Genomic DNA, 16,745 nt, shown 5'->3' on the forward strand with positions numbered 1-16,745 from the left:
ATGTTACATTCGGTGTGACTAAAACCAACCAGTAACACAAATGTGTGCCGCTGACCTCCCTTAACTCTTTATAAAATTATTTTGATCTTTTGTAACTTTGTATGTGGTTTGTGACCACTAGTTTTCGTTGTGTCACATTAAAATTTGTGATTTGGTAAGTACTGTCAATTAGTGTTCCGGAAATAATTCTAATAACCTAAATGATTAAAAGTGGTTTCTTTACTAATTACCACCTATAGTTTTATAATTACACGTGATTTATAAGAGGCACATATAATATGTATCAGCTGGTCTATAGTATTTTATTTAACTGCTATTGAAAACATAATATAGTATTGCTGTATAGACCAAGTGGTACAAGTAAATGTGCTGTTGCAATTAAAAATTGGTAACTATATAAATTAACATATAATTATGTATTACTGGTATAAAAAAACATTTCATGTGATTTTTAAGGTTGGTGTGTGGTGAGAGTCATATTCAGTGTAGTTAGTACCTTGGTAAGGTGTTTATTATGTAATGCTGTTTCAACTGGTTATATATTTTTAAGGTTGGTGTGTGGTGAGAGTCATTCAGTGTAAGTTAGTACCTTGGTAAGGTGTTTATTATGTAATGCTGTTCAACTGGTTATATATTTTTTAAGGTTGGTGATTGGTGAGAGTTGTGTAGTAGTGTAGTAGTCATATTCAGTGTAGAGGGTAGTTTATTATGTAATGCTGTTCAACTGGTGAGAGTCATAAGGTTATTTAAGTATTATGTAATGCTGTTCAACTGGTTATATATTTTTAAGGTTGGTGTGTGGTGAGAGTCATATTCAGTGTAGTTAGTACCTTGGTAAGGTGTTTATTATGTAATGCTGTTCAACTGGTTATATATTTTCCACCTGAGAGCAAACATGTTAACACAATCTCTATTGCAGAAAACCTGTTTTCAGGTCATAAATTTCTATCTTGAGTAATTTCTATATCCCGCAAACTCCCTGCTGATATCAACAATAGATGATGTTTTAGATACGTTGTGTTAAAAGGGGTTGTTGTTAGAACTCTTTTTTTGAAATTGTTTTGTGTTGTTGACTGTTTTTGAATTGACGTAAATATTGAAAATGTTCGTTGTGGTACAATTTACTGCATATCCAGCCAAGGTATTTGCTTACTGTTGACATAAGGTTTATATAATAGCCATGTGCATTATGACGTGCTGGCAATGGCTCAATATATTCAGATTGTTTGTCCTGGTGTGGGGAGTTATCACTGATGTACATACCTGTTGTAAATGTTAATAAAATATTCAAAATGTTTTATATTTCATAATTTTGAAATCAAAAGCGTATTTATAAAGTGAAATAACATTTTTACCAGACTCTGAGGTGAGGTGTGGTTAATACAGAAACTTGTAGTTATGATATCGTTGATGGGCATAGTGATGTTGACCTGACTGGACCGATAACAGACGACCTTACCCTTTTATCAGTAGTTCCATAACTCACAGATAACTTCATAGACAGTCCACCTCGAATTTTAACACAGCAGTTTCAATATTTCATCATGTTCTGTATAAATGCAGTTATTCACTACTTCAGAAATATAGTAAACATCAAGGCTCAATCTAATCTCCATTATTATTTCAAATATGTAACCTTTTTCAGCCAGCTCTGAATTAATGGCTCTTTACAGAACACTGATAACTTTTAGTAATTTTTAAAACAATTGTTACTCATAATGTACATGTATGCACTAGTTGTATTTACAAATTATTGAAAATTCAGGGGTTTGTACAACACATGAATTTATTGTAATACCCTGTTTTTCTAGTTTCTCTCTTTGTTTAGTAATAGAAAACATTGTAATATTTTTATTGCAGTATTTGTTTTATAAAATTCGTATGCTCTTCTTTATATTGATAAAAAATTACTGGATTGTATTAAAAGTTTAAGTACAACAATTTTTTATTGCACAAACTAGTAAAAATATTGTATAAAACGGGTTTTATATTAAACAGGTATCTAAAATCTTAGTTGAAATAAAATGTAATTTAACCTGTTCCTTTGGGTATGTAACAACTTTGTATCAAACGGTTTTACCAAACTTTATTAAAAACAATTTTTTAAAGTTTGTGTCTTCTCAGCTAATGGAATTGAATAACAGTGTAGACCAGAAGCTGTTATGCTGTGAAAAAGTTAAGATATAAACAGTACATACTATGCTGTTGAGTTGTGTGAATCCTGATAAACACCACGATGTAAGCAAACTCATTCAGATACAAACATCGTAATAGGGGATTACATTGAAAATATTGACACTACTCCAGAACATAATCTGCGATTTTTGAAAGTCTAGCCGTGGTGTATTCACTCAGAATGTTAGAAAATTAAACCCTTAAAATGAATTAAATAATGAAAGGACAAGAAATGTTTCAATGTATCATTATGCTCCCTGTACATATTAAAGTAAAAATAAACCCTAATATATATTAGTCAAGGGAGTAAGTAGTTCATAACGTTATAAAGTCCTTTGAAGAGGCACAATCAAAAAATCTCCAAGAGTATCTGAGGAATAAATCAGATTGCAGTTCTTAAAAGGTGATAAAAAAAATATCACTAAATGATTTGAAGTTTGATATCACATCAGCTGTAACATTATTATTTAATGCAATGCTTGAGAACAAATAAATTAAATAGAATAAAAAGTAGTTAAGCAACTGTAATATCTAGAAATTGAAAGTGTGTCATATTTTAGTTTCGTTATAGAATTCTTTATCTCAATACCTGTTCCAGATGAGAAGATCACGGTGAATGAGCCGATTGAGCCTGAGAAGTCCCTAGCAGAGATAAGACAGGAACCGTACTCTCTGCAGGAAGGCTTTCAGTGGGATACTCTGAATCTGGATGACCCCCTGGTGCTCAAGGAGCTTTACACACTGCTCAACGAGAACTACGTCGAGGATGATGACTCCATGTTCCGCTTCGACTACCCACCTCAGTTTTTGAAATGGTTGGTTCACTTATTAACTTTCAAGAGCTGTACGTAGTGATCTAGCAAATTATTCTTTAAAAGTCCTTTATGAACTCACCAAACTAAATTTTTGTACTCCTTAGTTTATTGTTTTGTGGTGCGCTATAGAAGACATTAGTCCAGGACCGACTATTAAGGTTATCCTAACATTTTTCACTGTTGTGTGACTATATCTTAAGTAGAATTCAAAATAGAAACTACCATGTGATAAGCTGAAACACTAACTATTCACTTCCAAGTTGTTTTGTATGCTGTTAAGCATATTGCAAAGTGGTCAATGACAAATCTTTGTGTTTTTCAGTTTTAAATACAATATTCTTTAATAATAACGGTACTTTGAAATAGCCCACAATGTATCCATTACATTTTTTTAACTGTTACCTTGGCAGTATATTGTGAGAGCTTCACACAACTGTTATTACACAATCAAAATTATATGTTTAAATGGATAGATGCTGTGTGAAAGTTTAACCAGTTATTTTACTAGCAAGTTTAACTATTGGGGTTTAACTAGTTTAAGTTTAACTAGCAAGTTACCAAGTAAGTAAAGACCTAGCTAAAGTTTTTCATTATATGGTGATAATGTGTGATAATTTGATTTATGTGGACTCTTCTTTTGTCTATTCCAAATAGGAGAATCATTTTATATGGGGATGAACAACTCTCCCATCTTTTCAGGACCTGTAAATTGGTGATGGGTGAATCCTGAATTTTTGAATCTCAAATCCAATTCCAAATTCCAAAATTAAATTCTGGAAGACTTTTTACTAATTTCAAACAAAATCACAAAAAATCAAATTTCTGTCATTCTTAAACCTTTGGAGAATGATAATATAACAAGTAATCCAAGAATACCACTCTATTTGTAAAGAGATTTGCGTAGGTTCAGAGAATTGAATAGCTAAATTATAAGTAAAAAATCATATCCCCTACCTTATACTTATAATCTGATAGATTATATGTGCTTCTGGAATATATGCTTTTAATTTGAAAATAAATATGAGCACACATTTGTATCACTTATTAAAAATATATCAACATAACAAATTTCAAACCAACACTAGTCACATAAAGAAATCAAATATAAAAATCTCAAATTTTATAGAGGTAATATCTATATAACTACAAAAATTTTGAAGTGAACAAACATTAGCTGTTAATAACCACGCATAAATGCAACAGACTCGTGACATTCCATAGACATAAACATAGAAAAACGAAACTCTTAGCAAAATATTATTTACAAAAGCATGATAATTAATTTGATTAGGTTATCTATCTACGGGTTTTCATAAATAAAATTAACAAAAACACGTTTTAGTGATCGGTAATTTGCGTAATGCCGATCAGCTGTCATCCGCCAATAAACACAGCTGATTCATGGCGATGTGCAAACATAAGTATGAAAAATATTAACCGCAAGCAAAATATTTACATAAGTACGATAGATAAATAATTAGGTTATGATTTTATGGTGTGGGCATTCATAGACAGCAAAAAGATGTTTTAGCGATCAGTAATTTGTGTAATGTTGTTTAGTTGATGATTAATGACGTGCAGATATCCGCAGATTCAAGTTTTGAATCTTGATTATCAAATCTGAATCTTTGTTGAAGATTTGATGGATTTGAGATTTTTAATACTTTAAATACCGAACGTAACTTTTAATACAATTAGTATATGACATAAGACAGTGACATTCACATACACACAACAACTTAAACATAGAACACTTTTTCGCTTTCAAATCATATATAGTGTATTATTACAAAAATATTGTTCCCAATAAAATAAGTAAATGAATATAAATAATTATTTAGATTACCAATCTGTCTGAGGTACTGTATAAGTGTCTCCCCTTATCATCTATTTTAGTGGTTGGGTAGGCCGAACATTGTGTGTCCTCTGTCTAGGCAGTATTATGGTTTCATGCCATTACTAATTTTAAGTTTAGGTTTTGAGATACATTTTACTAAGGAATGGACTAAGAATCTGTGGCATACTAATATATGAGTGTCGAGCTAAAAGTGTGATTGTGCAGGGCATTACAACCACCAGGGTGGCTGAAGGACTGGCATTGTGGCGTGAGAGTCACCAAGAATGGCCGTCTGGTGGGGTTCATCAGTGCAGTTCCTGCCACACTCAGCATTTACAACCAGTGAGTAGCATTTACCACGGTCTATTTGTTAACATTTCTTATTTTACAATCACTAATTCTTTTATGAACTTTGACGTACCCAGTACATCCACTTGTTTATGCTTTGTGTGCATTATAACATACTCAGTACATTCCGTGATACTCAAAACAACGAGTTCCTTTTTCAACTAATTTGCAATTTTAATAATTCAAATCACATATTAGCTTGTACAGATTTAAATAAGCAGTTGATTATCGTTACTTAACATTGTTTCAGTAATAAAAATTAATATATTTAACTGTCACAATCTGTGTTTGTATAAGGTAGTTATGTACAGAATTATATTTCTTTATTCAAGTTTTATTTTTCAATGGACGATTTGGAAAGGAAACTGATTGTTATAGTTATTAGCTGTCTATAAAGTGGAACTATTAAATATTATTACAGTCTAAACTATCTCAACATTGCAGTTTCAAAATAATTCATTTATGTTAATCTTTAATTAATTAATAAAAACAGTGTTTTTCTAGAGTGAAACTAATCAAAGCCTTTGGGTACCCAGTTGACATTGGGTACTTGTGGCTGTGCCTACATGAGAATATTTATTTATTTATTTACATTCCAACGGCAATACACCAATTTACACTTTACAACAAGTTGATGGCTCATGTTAAGAAGAAAACAAAACAGCAAAACTTAACGAGTAAAACAAACAATTGGATATAACAATAGCTATGCTACAAGATGCTTAACTGTCAATGCAATGCCTTACAACTAAATCTGACATTGACTACTTAAATACTTACACAACGAAGATATCCGACAACTCTGCCACAAATGCTAATAATACGGCGACTAGAAAGTACTACGAATCAGATAACAAAGATAACAGAAAGAACAAGAACAACGGACTTAATAATAACCATAACAAGGCAAAAATATCAGAGCAATGAATAACAAACGAATAAATAACAACACTATAGAATAACAAAACGATAGAGAATGTGATTAATAACAAAAAAGAAATTGCAATAAGACTATGATTATGACTAGAAGAGATGACTAATGCAGGTCTGGGCTGGAGTCCGCAGCAATGCAATTGATGGCTCGAAGGGATGTGGAGAAAAAATCCACAGACGAGCTAATGTCGTTGCCGAGTCGCATCAATCGTGGGATGGGGCTATGTCGGAGGTAGTTCCTGGCGGCATGACTCAGCTCGAACAAATGCTGCTGCCTTGTTCCTGTGGGGATGCGAAACCGGATCATCTCAAGTAGGCTGAAGCAATTGATCTGGCAGTTTATGAGCCTGTACAGGAAGTAGATATCAGCAACTCTTCGTCTGCACTCCAGACTCCGAAGACCATACGCAGCCGACAGCTCGTCCACTGAGACGTCAAAGTATCTCATCCCAGAACGGCATCCCAGAAATCGCACAATGCGTCTCTGCACTGACTGGAGCTGTTTGATATGTCCATGTTGGTATGGGGACCAGACCACAGAACAATACTCCAGCAGCGGGCGAGTAAGTGTCCTGAACATAAGGGCAGCAGCGCCGGTACTCAGCCCGTGTTTAACTGTCCGGATGATCAAACCCAATGACCTTGAGGCTCTGGAGCAAATGTGGCTGATGTGGGAGCCAAATTCGAATGACGAGTCGATTAAGACGCCAAGGTCCCTGATTACCTCACATCTCTCCACCCGGGATCCGTCCATGGAGTACTCAGCAACTATAACAGTCATCCTCCTACTATAGGTGATAAGCTTGGACTTCAAAGGGTTCACAGACATTTCGTTGGAGGTGCACCAATTAAGGACATTGTCCAGGGCGCTCTGCAAAACCTGGCAGTCGTGGATAGATGTTACCTCAATGAAAAGCTTAATGTCATCAGCAAATAGCAGGAAGGGAACACCAATGACTTCCTTGATGTCATTTATGAATATCGAAAAGAGAAGAGGACCCAGATGGGAACCCTGGGGCACTCCAGAGCTTGTAACAAAGGAACAAGATAGGTGATTGGCAAACCGGACGAACAATCTTCGATCAGAGAGGTAGCTCTTGAACCATCGCAGCATCACCCCGACGACCCCTTATCCCTCCAACTTAGCAAGAAGGTGCCGGTGACTTATTTTGTCAAAAGCCGTGCTAAAGTCTATGTAAACTGCATCCACTTGGTTTCTGCGGCTAAGAGCGTCCATCACATAACACTGGAGTGAAAGGAGGTTTGTTTCCTTTGACCTTCCTGTGAGGAAACCGTGCTGCTCATCAATGATAACATGCTTGAAGAGAGGCTGCAGCATGTCCAGAATGAGGTTCTCAAACACCTTACTCAGGACAGATTGCATCACAATTGGTCTGTAGTTGGTACCGTCATTGCAATCGCCAGACTTCATTATAGGGATCACGAATCCATCCTTGAGAGCATCAAGGAAAATTCCAGTGGACAAGCTGAGGTTGAACAGAAAGCAGAGCGGAGGGGCCATTTCGGAGTGACAAAACTTGAGGACCCCCGGAGTAACCTCATCAGGACCACATCCCTTAGCAGAGTCAAGAGCAACGAGTTTTCCGTGAACGGCATTGAGCGAGACAGAGCAATCAGAGAAGACAAAGGAGGTATTGAAGGGCGGAACAGGCAGAGCTTCGGAAGATGCAGGTGTGTATACAGAGGAAAAGTAGGTGGCGAAGAGCTCGCACATCTCAAAAGGAGTAGAGACCTCAACGTTGCCAAGTCCAAGTGAAGAAGGAGTGGTAGATGTGCGATTGAGGTCATTCACGAAGCTCCAGAACACCTTGACGTTCGAGGAGATAGTAGAGTTGACGTAACCCACGTAGCTAGCATGGCATTCCCTGGAGAGGGTCCGGCAACACTCTCGGATTCTGCAGAACGAACGATAGTCCATCTCATCGTGAGATCGTTTGAACCTCTTGTGAAGTATCTTCTTAAATATGACTAGCTCCTTCAATTCTTTAGAGAACCACCTAGGAAATGCAGAGGGACCAACACGCTTCCAGGGAGAGTGGGATCTAATACAGAGAAGAATGCAGAGAGAATAGAACAAAGAAGGAAATCTAAATATTAAATCAAGTACTAAAAGTGTTTGTGATATTACAATATTATACAGGAAGTTGCATTAACCATTCATTAAAACAAATAATTTTCTATATATTAATTGCACTTGAAATATACTGCTAAAGGAATTATTTGTCAACAGATTTTAGTTAGACGCATCTTGCGTAAAAGAAATTTTGTTTAAATAATAGAGTAATTATATAATCTGTACTAATTGCGACTGAGTTTCGATTATGAAATATACATATTATACTGTACTCAATATCAATACTTTATTTCATAATAATAAGAGGTCACATTTATGCCATTAAAGATTGTCTCTATTTATCATTTAAATTACAAATATAACCTAAACAAAAATTATTTGTCTGTTAAAGTCATACTGTTGTGAGTAAGTTTTTCTCTGACCATGTTAGGATCAACCAAATATTCAGATTAGCAAGGTTCAGATCACTGCAACTCTGTAGTAGATTATTTTTGAATCGGAAACACAATCATGTTTTAAATTAAACCACTAACTCTCTGTAGATCAATTAACATTAATAATTGATTTTTTTGCACAAATAGGAAAAGAATATCACTTATGAGCTAAGTTCCCTGATCAACAGAGTGTGACTTAATTAGTGGTTAAGTTTTACTAAGTGAATCTGTTCTTATTTTTCTTTTCTCAGATGTGTTCTGTCCTTGTTTACAGAACGCAGAAAATGGTAGAGATAAACTTCCTGTGCGTACATAAAAAGCTGCGCAGTAAAAGAGTGGCACCAGTGCTGATTCGGGAGATAACGCGAAGAGTGAATCAGACCGGTATCTTTCAGGCAGTGTACACAGCCGGAGTGGTACTACCAAAACCTCTCGGCACTTGCAGGTCAGTAGCTATACTATCTCAGTTGTGTGGATGGAATTCCTTTTGGAGAAACAACATTTTGGATATTCCCAAACACCACATAAATATTATTAGTTCTACAAACACCAACGGTGAGTGTGAAATTGTGGGGGATGTAAACTTCATCCATAGATATTCTTTACATGTGATGGATATTGTATTGTACTTGGTGGAGCATTTAATCTTTTTCAACAATTAAGTCTTTTAGGATTGCACCAGAGTACAAGTCTTTATTTGTTTGATGCCTCAACTGATAAAAGTTCTGTGGTCTTAGATTGTTGGGTTCTGCACCGATTAGAATCTAATCAATGATCCAACCAATTAATCGAATTTGGTTGTTGTTATAATCAAAGTGAAGTATAGACATTACTGTCAGTAAATTAAATCTCCAGGAAGGTCATGCAACTCGGCCCTGCATCAATTGATATACAGGATTGAGAAGACGCTGGCAGCAAAAGAGGTAGCCATAGGTGTCTTTTTGGACATCGAAGGAGCCTTTGACAATATGGGCACTCAGGTGATTATCAATGTGATCTCTAGACGTGGTATTGATGGTCAAATATGTGACTGGATAAGGGCCTTGCTCACAGACAGGGTGGTTGTTACCACCCTTATGGGAGCAAGTGTCAGCACAAGGACTATGAGGGGATGTCCACAGGGCGGCGTCCTTTCTCCTCTCCTGTGGAACCTAGTTGTGGACGACCTGCTAATGTCTTTGAACAGTAGCAGTGTCTTTGCAGATGATATTGTGATTCTTGTGGGTGGCAAGTTCAACGCAACAGTCACGGAACTGACCAATGCTGCTCTAAACATGGTGGGAAACTGGTGTGATGGGGTGGGCCTTACTGTTAACTCCACCAAGGCTGCTGTGGTTACCTTTACCAGGAGACGACAAATGGAGGGTATTGGTCCATTTCTACTCAGAGGTTCTTCCATTGAGTTGAAGTCCGAGGTCAAGTACCTGGGCGTGATCTTAGATAGGGTTCTAAACTGGGGACCTCATCTAGAAAGAGTCATCGCCAGGGGGAAATAGTCTTTAATTCAATGCAGACGCATGATAGGTGGGTCTTGGGGACTTAAGCCGGAGGCCAAGATGGTGGTAGCTTGTCTGGCTGGCATTCAAAGGATGGCTTGCCTTGCTATCACAGGAGCTTTTCCTAGTGCGCCAGGTGCAGCTCTAGACTGTTGCCTCAACCTCGCCCCTCTGGACATTGTTATTCGGGCTATGGCCAGGAGGAGTGCCTACTGTCTTCAGCAAGCGGCACTCTTAATCGGGCTGGCCAATCAGGGCTCAGCGTCAATTATGACAGGCCCACAACCATTCTGCGGTATTCCAAGATGTGAATCCTTTGGGGCTGTCTCGAAATGGGTTCGCGCTGAACGAGAGAAGGTGGAGGTTGCATCCGGGTATGAGAATGAGCAGAATGGTACTACAGTCGCCTTCCTCCAGAGTAGTGTCTGACCTTCTCTCACTAAATAGATCGCGGGACATGGTCACCTGAGAAAGCATCTTCACAGAGTCGGCATCCTTCATGAGGATCCGTTCTGTAGAATGTGTGATGAGCAGGATGAAACTGCCGAACACTTGCTCTTTGATTGTCATTCAATAGCAAGGGAGCAGTATGCCTACCAAACTTTGGTAGTTTGGACAAGGGCGTTGAATTTCCCCAGGAAGACCTGATAGGTTGATTTTGGTGGTTTGTAAAACTGCTGAAAACATAGACTGGTAGGCCTCATAGTGTGTTTCCGGGGTGCGCAAAAGGCCCTTGAGGCTTAAGTGCTTGGCAGTAGGCGGCTCCATAGAAGAAGAAGAAGAAATTTAATCTCCAGCCTATGTCAAGGTGTAACTGATGTTGCATTTAGCACATTTATCTGGTACTTATACACAAGAAGAAAAAAGGCAGATAGGGAATTCACATAAAATAGATTTGGTTCTTCCTTCTCTTAAAGAATATTACTAATTTGTTATGATGTAAATTTATAGTGCTGTTTTTTGTTCTCTTAGAACAAGAAGCTTATAAATTGCACTTAGTCCTACAAGAACCTTAGCGCAGCTTCCACAGTAACAGGATATTCAGGATGAGAAAGGTTAGGAAGTAGGGGCCGCTTCCTATCGAGATCCATGAGGAAGAATAAGGGCACTAAATCTCAAAGTCATGTTACATGTCTCCCCGGAAGAAGGGAAGGCCAGCTCTGAACGAGCCTCTCCAGTCAAAGTAGGTAGGAGGTGGCACACCCTTGTTGAGGTTAGAAAGAACCTCTGAGGTTAGGGAAAAAATCCCACCAACTCCAACAGTCATCTCCCATAGTAGACTAGACCTATCAAATTGCCCTTGAACCCCAGAATCTCGACATTTGCGATTAGTGATGTGCCACTCCTGGACATCCATAAGGTTGCCCAGATTTAAGTGACACATCGGTTTTTGCTGTGCCCAGTGGTATGTTCAACTGGAAGGTATAAACCCGCCAGAAGTTTTTTTTTTTTTTTTTTTTTGGGCTGAGGATGGGGAATCTGCAATCAGATACATGGAGGGTTCTCTCTTCTTCCCTTCACTCCAGTGCATGCGGGGTTTGACTACGTTATAAAGATCGCCGACCCGCTAAACCCCACCCTCGTCCTTCCTGCCCACCAAGCCGGGACCACTTTTAGCATTTCTTCAGCTGGGTGAGTGTCTTGCACTAAATGCTTTCCTTCTTCACCTCAAGTCCTCACGGCTCATCTTCCATTTTCTTCCGTATAATGGAAAAGGCCATCTTACTGACTGCGTTCCACATGTCTTCCGACTGCACCATGTGAGAGACCAAAGTCTCAGGTATCAGTTGTCCGGTTGTTTCCCAGCAATTGGCTCTCTCCTCTGTCCACCTCTTACAGAAAAAGAAAGTGTGCTCAGCAGTATCTTCCTCTCTGCAGTAGTGGCATATACTTGAGTTACTTCTGCCAATCCTCTCCAAGTAACGGCGGAAACACCCATGACCTGAGAGGATCTGAGTCACATGGAAATTTACCTCCCCATGTGTCCTTTGAAGCCATACTCTAATGTCTGGTATGAGCCTTCTGGTCCAGGAGCCCTTACTTGAGACCTCCCACTCTCGTTGCCAAGCATCCCTCAGTCTTTCCTGCAGCTCCGCCCTGTCTCGTTCTCCCAGGTAGCTGTCAGTTCTCTCTTTCACCAGAAGATGGATAGGAGGAGTCCTAGCGAGCACCAAAACAGCGTCGAGAGATATCGTCCTGTAGGCTGATGTGATTCTCATCGCAGCAAGCCGTTGAACCCTTAGTGCAGCTTCCTTTGCTCTTCCAAACTGCATTGCACTCGCCCACACCGGTGCACCATACAAGAGTATGGACTGTGTTGCTGAGAAAATCAGCCGCCTCTTTGACTCCTTGGGGCCCCGAACATTCTTCATAGTCCCACTTATTGCCATTGCCGTTACTGAGGCCTTTCTTGCTGTTTCCATAACATGGGGAACGAAAGTTCTTGACTTATCCAGCCAAATGCCTAAGTACTTGACCTTAGTCTTCGGTGTGACAGTCGTACCCTGTACCCGAAAAGTGATCGGTCGAAGTCTCCTCCTTCCAGCCATGATAATTGCCTCAGTCTTTTGTGGGGCCAGCTCAAGTCCCAGTTCCTGCAGATGATCCCCAACTCGTGCAATGGCTTCATTGGATCTCTCCATTAGCACATGTTCCGTGCTTCCCTTGGCCACCAGGGCCAAGTCATCAGCATACCCGACAATTCGTACCCCAGGCGGGAGAGCCAAGCGAAACACAGTGTCGTACAGGACATTCCAAAGGGTTGGGCCAAGCACTGATCCCTGTGGAACTCCACTGGTAACTTGCCTCCTCATTCCATTTCCGAGGTCCAGTGTTCTCTCCCCTAAATACGCCTGAATCATGCGCCTAAGATATGGAGATACTCCAATCGCTTTCAGCCGCTGCAATATCTTCTGCCAAGAAGCACTATTGAAGGCATTTTTCACATCCAAAAGGACCACCGCTGGTATTTCCCGGTATTGTCGGCCTCCACCCACAGCACGTCGTACCAACTTGATGACCATGTCCACAGCATCTACTGTTGAGCGTCCAGGTCTAAAGCCAAACTGGTTGTCAGACAAAGCATTGGTTTTCTCAAGTTCTTCTTGTAGTCTTCCTACCAGCAGTTGCTCAAACAGCTTCCCCACAGTACTCAGCAGACACAGTGGCCTGTATGAGTCTGGTCTGCCTTCTGGCTTACCCAATTTTGGGATGAGGACCAGTCTTGCCATCTTCCAGCCTGCAAGGAAGCTCTCCTCTCTCAGGGCCATATTTAACACTTTAAGGACCTTGTCTGGGACTACACTCACTGCCACCTTTACTACCTCTGGGGGAATGCCATCAGGTCCCGGGCTCTTGTTAGACTTGATCTTTTTTCCCGCCACGATAAGCTCATTTTTGGTGAAAGGTGGAATCTCCAGAGCAACAATTTCCTCATGCACTACAGGTGGGTGCTCAGGGAAAAGTACATCTACGCACTGTTCAATTGTTTCTCTATCTAGCACTGGTAGGTTGCGTCCAAATCTCTTCATGACAATTTTGTAGGCATTTCCCCACGGATCTGCCTCAAGTAGGTCACATAGGTCTTGCCATTTGCGTCTCTTGGTTTCCAAGATCTCTTTCCTGTATCTTTGGCGTTCTTGTCTGAGCAGCACCACCAACACATCCACTTCAGCTGCATCTGGTCGCGATCTTCCTCTCGCCCTGGTAAGTCGCCTCCGCAAAGACTTACATGATGATCTTAAGGCTGCCACCTCCGCGGTCCACCAGTACACTGATCTCCTAGCACCAGGCTTCCTTGGTTGCAATACTTCCCCACACACTTCATCCAATGCTTGAGTCAGTTCATGCGCTGATCTGCCATCTATCTCATCAAGGTGACGCCTCAGAGCCTCCTCCAAAGGTTCCATGTCACTCGGCCGTACTCTCCACCCTTTTGGCAGTAACGGTGCAGTCTGCTCCTCATGGTCCATGCACAGCTCAAAAAAATATCTGCTCATGGTCGCTTAGGGTTTCCTCCTCACTGACATGCCAGCACCTTACTTTCTCTGCCAAATCTTCTGTAACGAAAGTAAGGTCGAGTATGGAGCGATACTCTCCTCTTCTAAATGTTGGCACTTTCCCCTCATTTAGCAGGACCAAGTTGTTTCCTGCAGCCCAGTCAACAACTAACCTTCCTCTTCTTCCTGAGCACGTTTCTCCCCATTCTTCAGCCTTGGCATTAAAATCACCACCAATGATTATTCCTTTTCTACAGTTCCTTCTAAAAGCCGCAAGTTCTTCTAGGCTTTCTTCAAACTCCATGATTGGTTTGCCAGGAGGGAAGTAGCAACTACACACGATACACCGCTCGTATTCAATCCATGCAAAATTGTTTCCGTGTCCTCTTCCTTTTACCATATGAACCTGACTTAAGCTTTTTACACAGGACCCTTGGCGAGCATCAACAGACCAAGACTGATCATTTGCTGTCCCAATATTAGGTTCACTAAGCATGATGACATCCAACCTCTTCCTCCTGGCCGTGGCTTGCAATAAATCTATTGCAGCTTGGCTCTTCATTCCATTTAGTTGGACAAAGCTAATCATTACGTTTCCCTTCTGGGCATTCCTTCCTCTTGTGGCCTTCCTTCTTGCAAAAGAAACACACTGTGCTCCGGTCAGTACCCCTGCAGTAACGTGCAATGTGTCCTTCCTCAAGACAACGATAACAACGTATCCGCTCTTCGCGAAATCTTACTCTGCACAGTACCCAGCCTATCTTGAGTCTACCGGCCTGGGCCAGCTTGTTTGCTGTAGGTTTTGGGAGGATTACTGTTGCATTCTGGGTTTCCCCATATGCTGGTCTTAGTGAAGACACCTTTGCATCCAGAGTCGAGACACCGACCTGCAAAGCTTTTGCAAGTGCAGCCAATATGTCCTCCTCAGTAGCGTCTACCTCCAGATCTTTGATGTGCAGAACTGCCCTCTTCTTGGGAGCTACTGCAGAGATTCCCTCGATGCCCTGTTTTACAATGGCTTCTCGCAGTGCTTCAGCTTTGCCTGTTTCTTTTTTCAGCCTGATGACCAGTCCTCCGTTATTTGCTTTTCGAAGTGACATTACTTTAGCACCCGTCTCATCCAGGTCCACCTTGTCTTTTACAAGTTTGACAAGGTCTGCATAGGTCCTGTGGGTTTCAGTCCTCACCACAACTATCTCTTCGTCTTGTTGGCGTCTCTGCCTTCTCCTGGTCACTGTGCGATAGCCTTCTTTGTCTGTTCCTTCCTGGGTTTTATCATTTTGAAACCCCTGCCTTTCTTCTGACGGTTTTGGCTTATCTTGAGATCCTGTATTTTCTGTACCATGTGGAACGCCAGCATTCCTAGGAGCAGACTGCTTAAATTTGGGTTTGCGTCCAGGCATATCATTCACTGCCTGCTTACTACCATCAGTCTTCCGCCGAACCTCCTTTCCCTTGGTGTGACCAGCCTGCCTCTTTCCTGTGTTCTGGATCTCAGTACTCCAGGTGGGTGCTCAGGGAAAAGTACATCTACGCACTGTTCAATTGTTTCTCTATCTAGCACTGGTAGGTTGCGTCCAAATCTCTTCATGACAATTTTGTAGGCATTTCCCCACGGATCTGCCTCAAGTAGGTCACATAGGTCTTGCCATTTGCGTCTCTTGGTTTCCAAGATCTCTTTCCTGTATCTTTGGCGTTCTTGTCTGAGCAGCACCACCAACACATCCACTTCAGCTGCATCTGGTCGCGATCTTCCTCTCGCCCTGGTAAGTCGCCTCCGCAACGACTTACATGATGATCTTAAGGCTGCCACCTCCGCGGTCCACCAGTATACTGATCTCCTAGCACCAGGCTTCCTTGGTTGCAATACTTCCCCACACACTTCATCCAATGCTTGAGTCAGTTCATGCGCTGATCTGCCATCTATCTCATCAAGGTGACGCCTCAGAGCCTCCTCCAAAGGTTCCATGTCACTCGGCCGTACTCTCCACCCTTTTGGCAGTAACGGTGCAGTCTGCTCCTCATGGTCCATGCACAGCTCAAAAAATATCTGCTCATGGTCGCTTAGGGTTTCCTCCTCACTGACATGCCAGCACCTTACTTTCTCTGCCAAATCTTCTGTAACGAAAGTAAGGTCGAGTATGGAGCGATACTCTCCTCTTCTAAATGTTGGCACTTTCCCCTCATTTAGCAGGACCAAGTTGTTTCCTGCAGCCCAGTCAACAACTAACCTTCCTCTTCTTCCTGAGCACGTTTCTCCCCATTCTTCAGCCTTGGCATTAAAATCACCATCAATGATTATTCCTTTTCTACAGTTCCTTCTAAAAGCCGCAAGTTCTTCTAGGCTTTCTTCAAACTCCATGATTGGTTTGCCAGGAGGGAAGTAGCAACTACACACGATACACCGCTCGTATTCAATCCATGCAAAATTGTTTCCGTGTCCTCTTCCTTTTACCATATGAACCTGACTTAAGCTTTTTACACAGGACCCTTGGCGAGCATCAACAGACCAAGACTGATCATTTGCTGTCCCAATATTAGGTTCACTAAGCATGATGACATCCAACCTCTTCCTCCTGGCCGTGGCTTGCAATAAATCTATTGCAGCTTGGCT

The 16,745-nt window shown here is 40.8% G+C and overlaps 2 protein-coding genes across 2 annotated transcripts in view; both read left to right on the forward strand.

Moving 5' to 3' along the window:
* Positions 1 to 16,745, forward strand: part of LOC124362009 (glycylpeptide N-tetradecanoyltransferase 2-like) — a 56,058-nt gene that overhangs the window by 25,348 nt on the left and 13,965 nt on the right. Inside the window, exons 4-6 of the mRNA XM_046816147.1 lie at positions 2,774 to 2,990; positions 5,053 to 5,169; positions 8,912 to 9,082. Of these exons, the coding sequence (XP_046672103.1) occupies positions 2,774 to 2,990; positions 5,053 to 5,169; positions 8,912 to 9,082 (505 nt within the window). The remainder of the gene's footprint in view (positions 1 to 2,773; positions 2,991 to 5,052; positions 5,170 to 8,911; positions 9,083 to 16,745) is intronic.
* Positions 12,949 to 15,906, forward strand: LOC124362011. Its single transcript, XM_046816148.1, has 2 exons — positions 12,949 to 13,578; positions 15,638 to 15,906. Exons 1-2 carry the CDS (start codon positions 12,993 to 12,995, stop codon positions 15,733 to 15,735), a joined length of 684 nt encoding a protein of 227 aa, XP_046672104.1. The 5' UTR covers positions 12,949 to 12,992; the 3' UTR covers positions 15,736 to 15,906.

The sequence above is a fragment of the Homalodisca vitripennis genome, chromosome 5, assembly GCF_021130785.1.
Source record: "Homalodisca vitripennis isolate AUS2020 chromosome 5, UT_GWSS_2.1, whole genome shotgun sequence".
In the NCBI taxonomy this organism is placed as follows: domain Eukaryota; kingdom Metazoa; phylum Arthropoda; class Insecta; order Hemiptera; family Cicadellidae; genus Homalodisca; species Homalodisca vitripennis.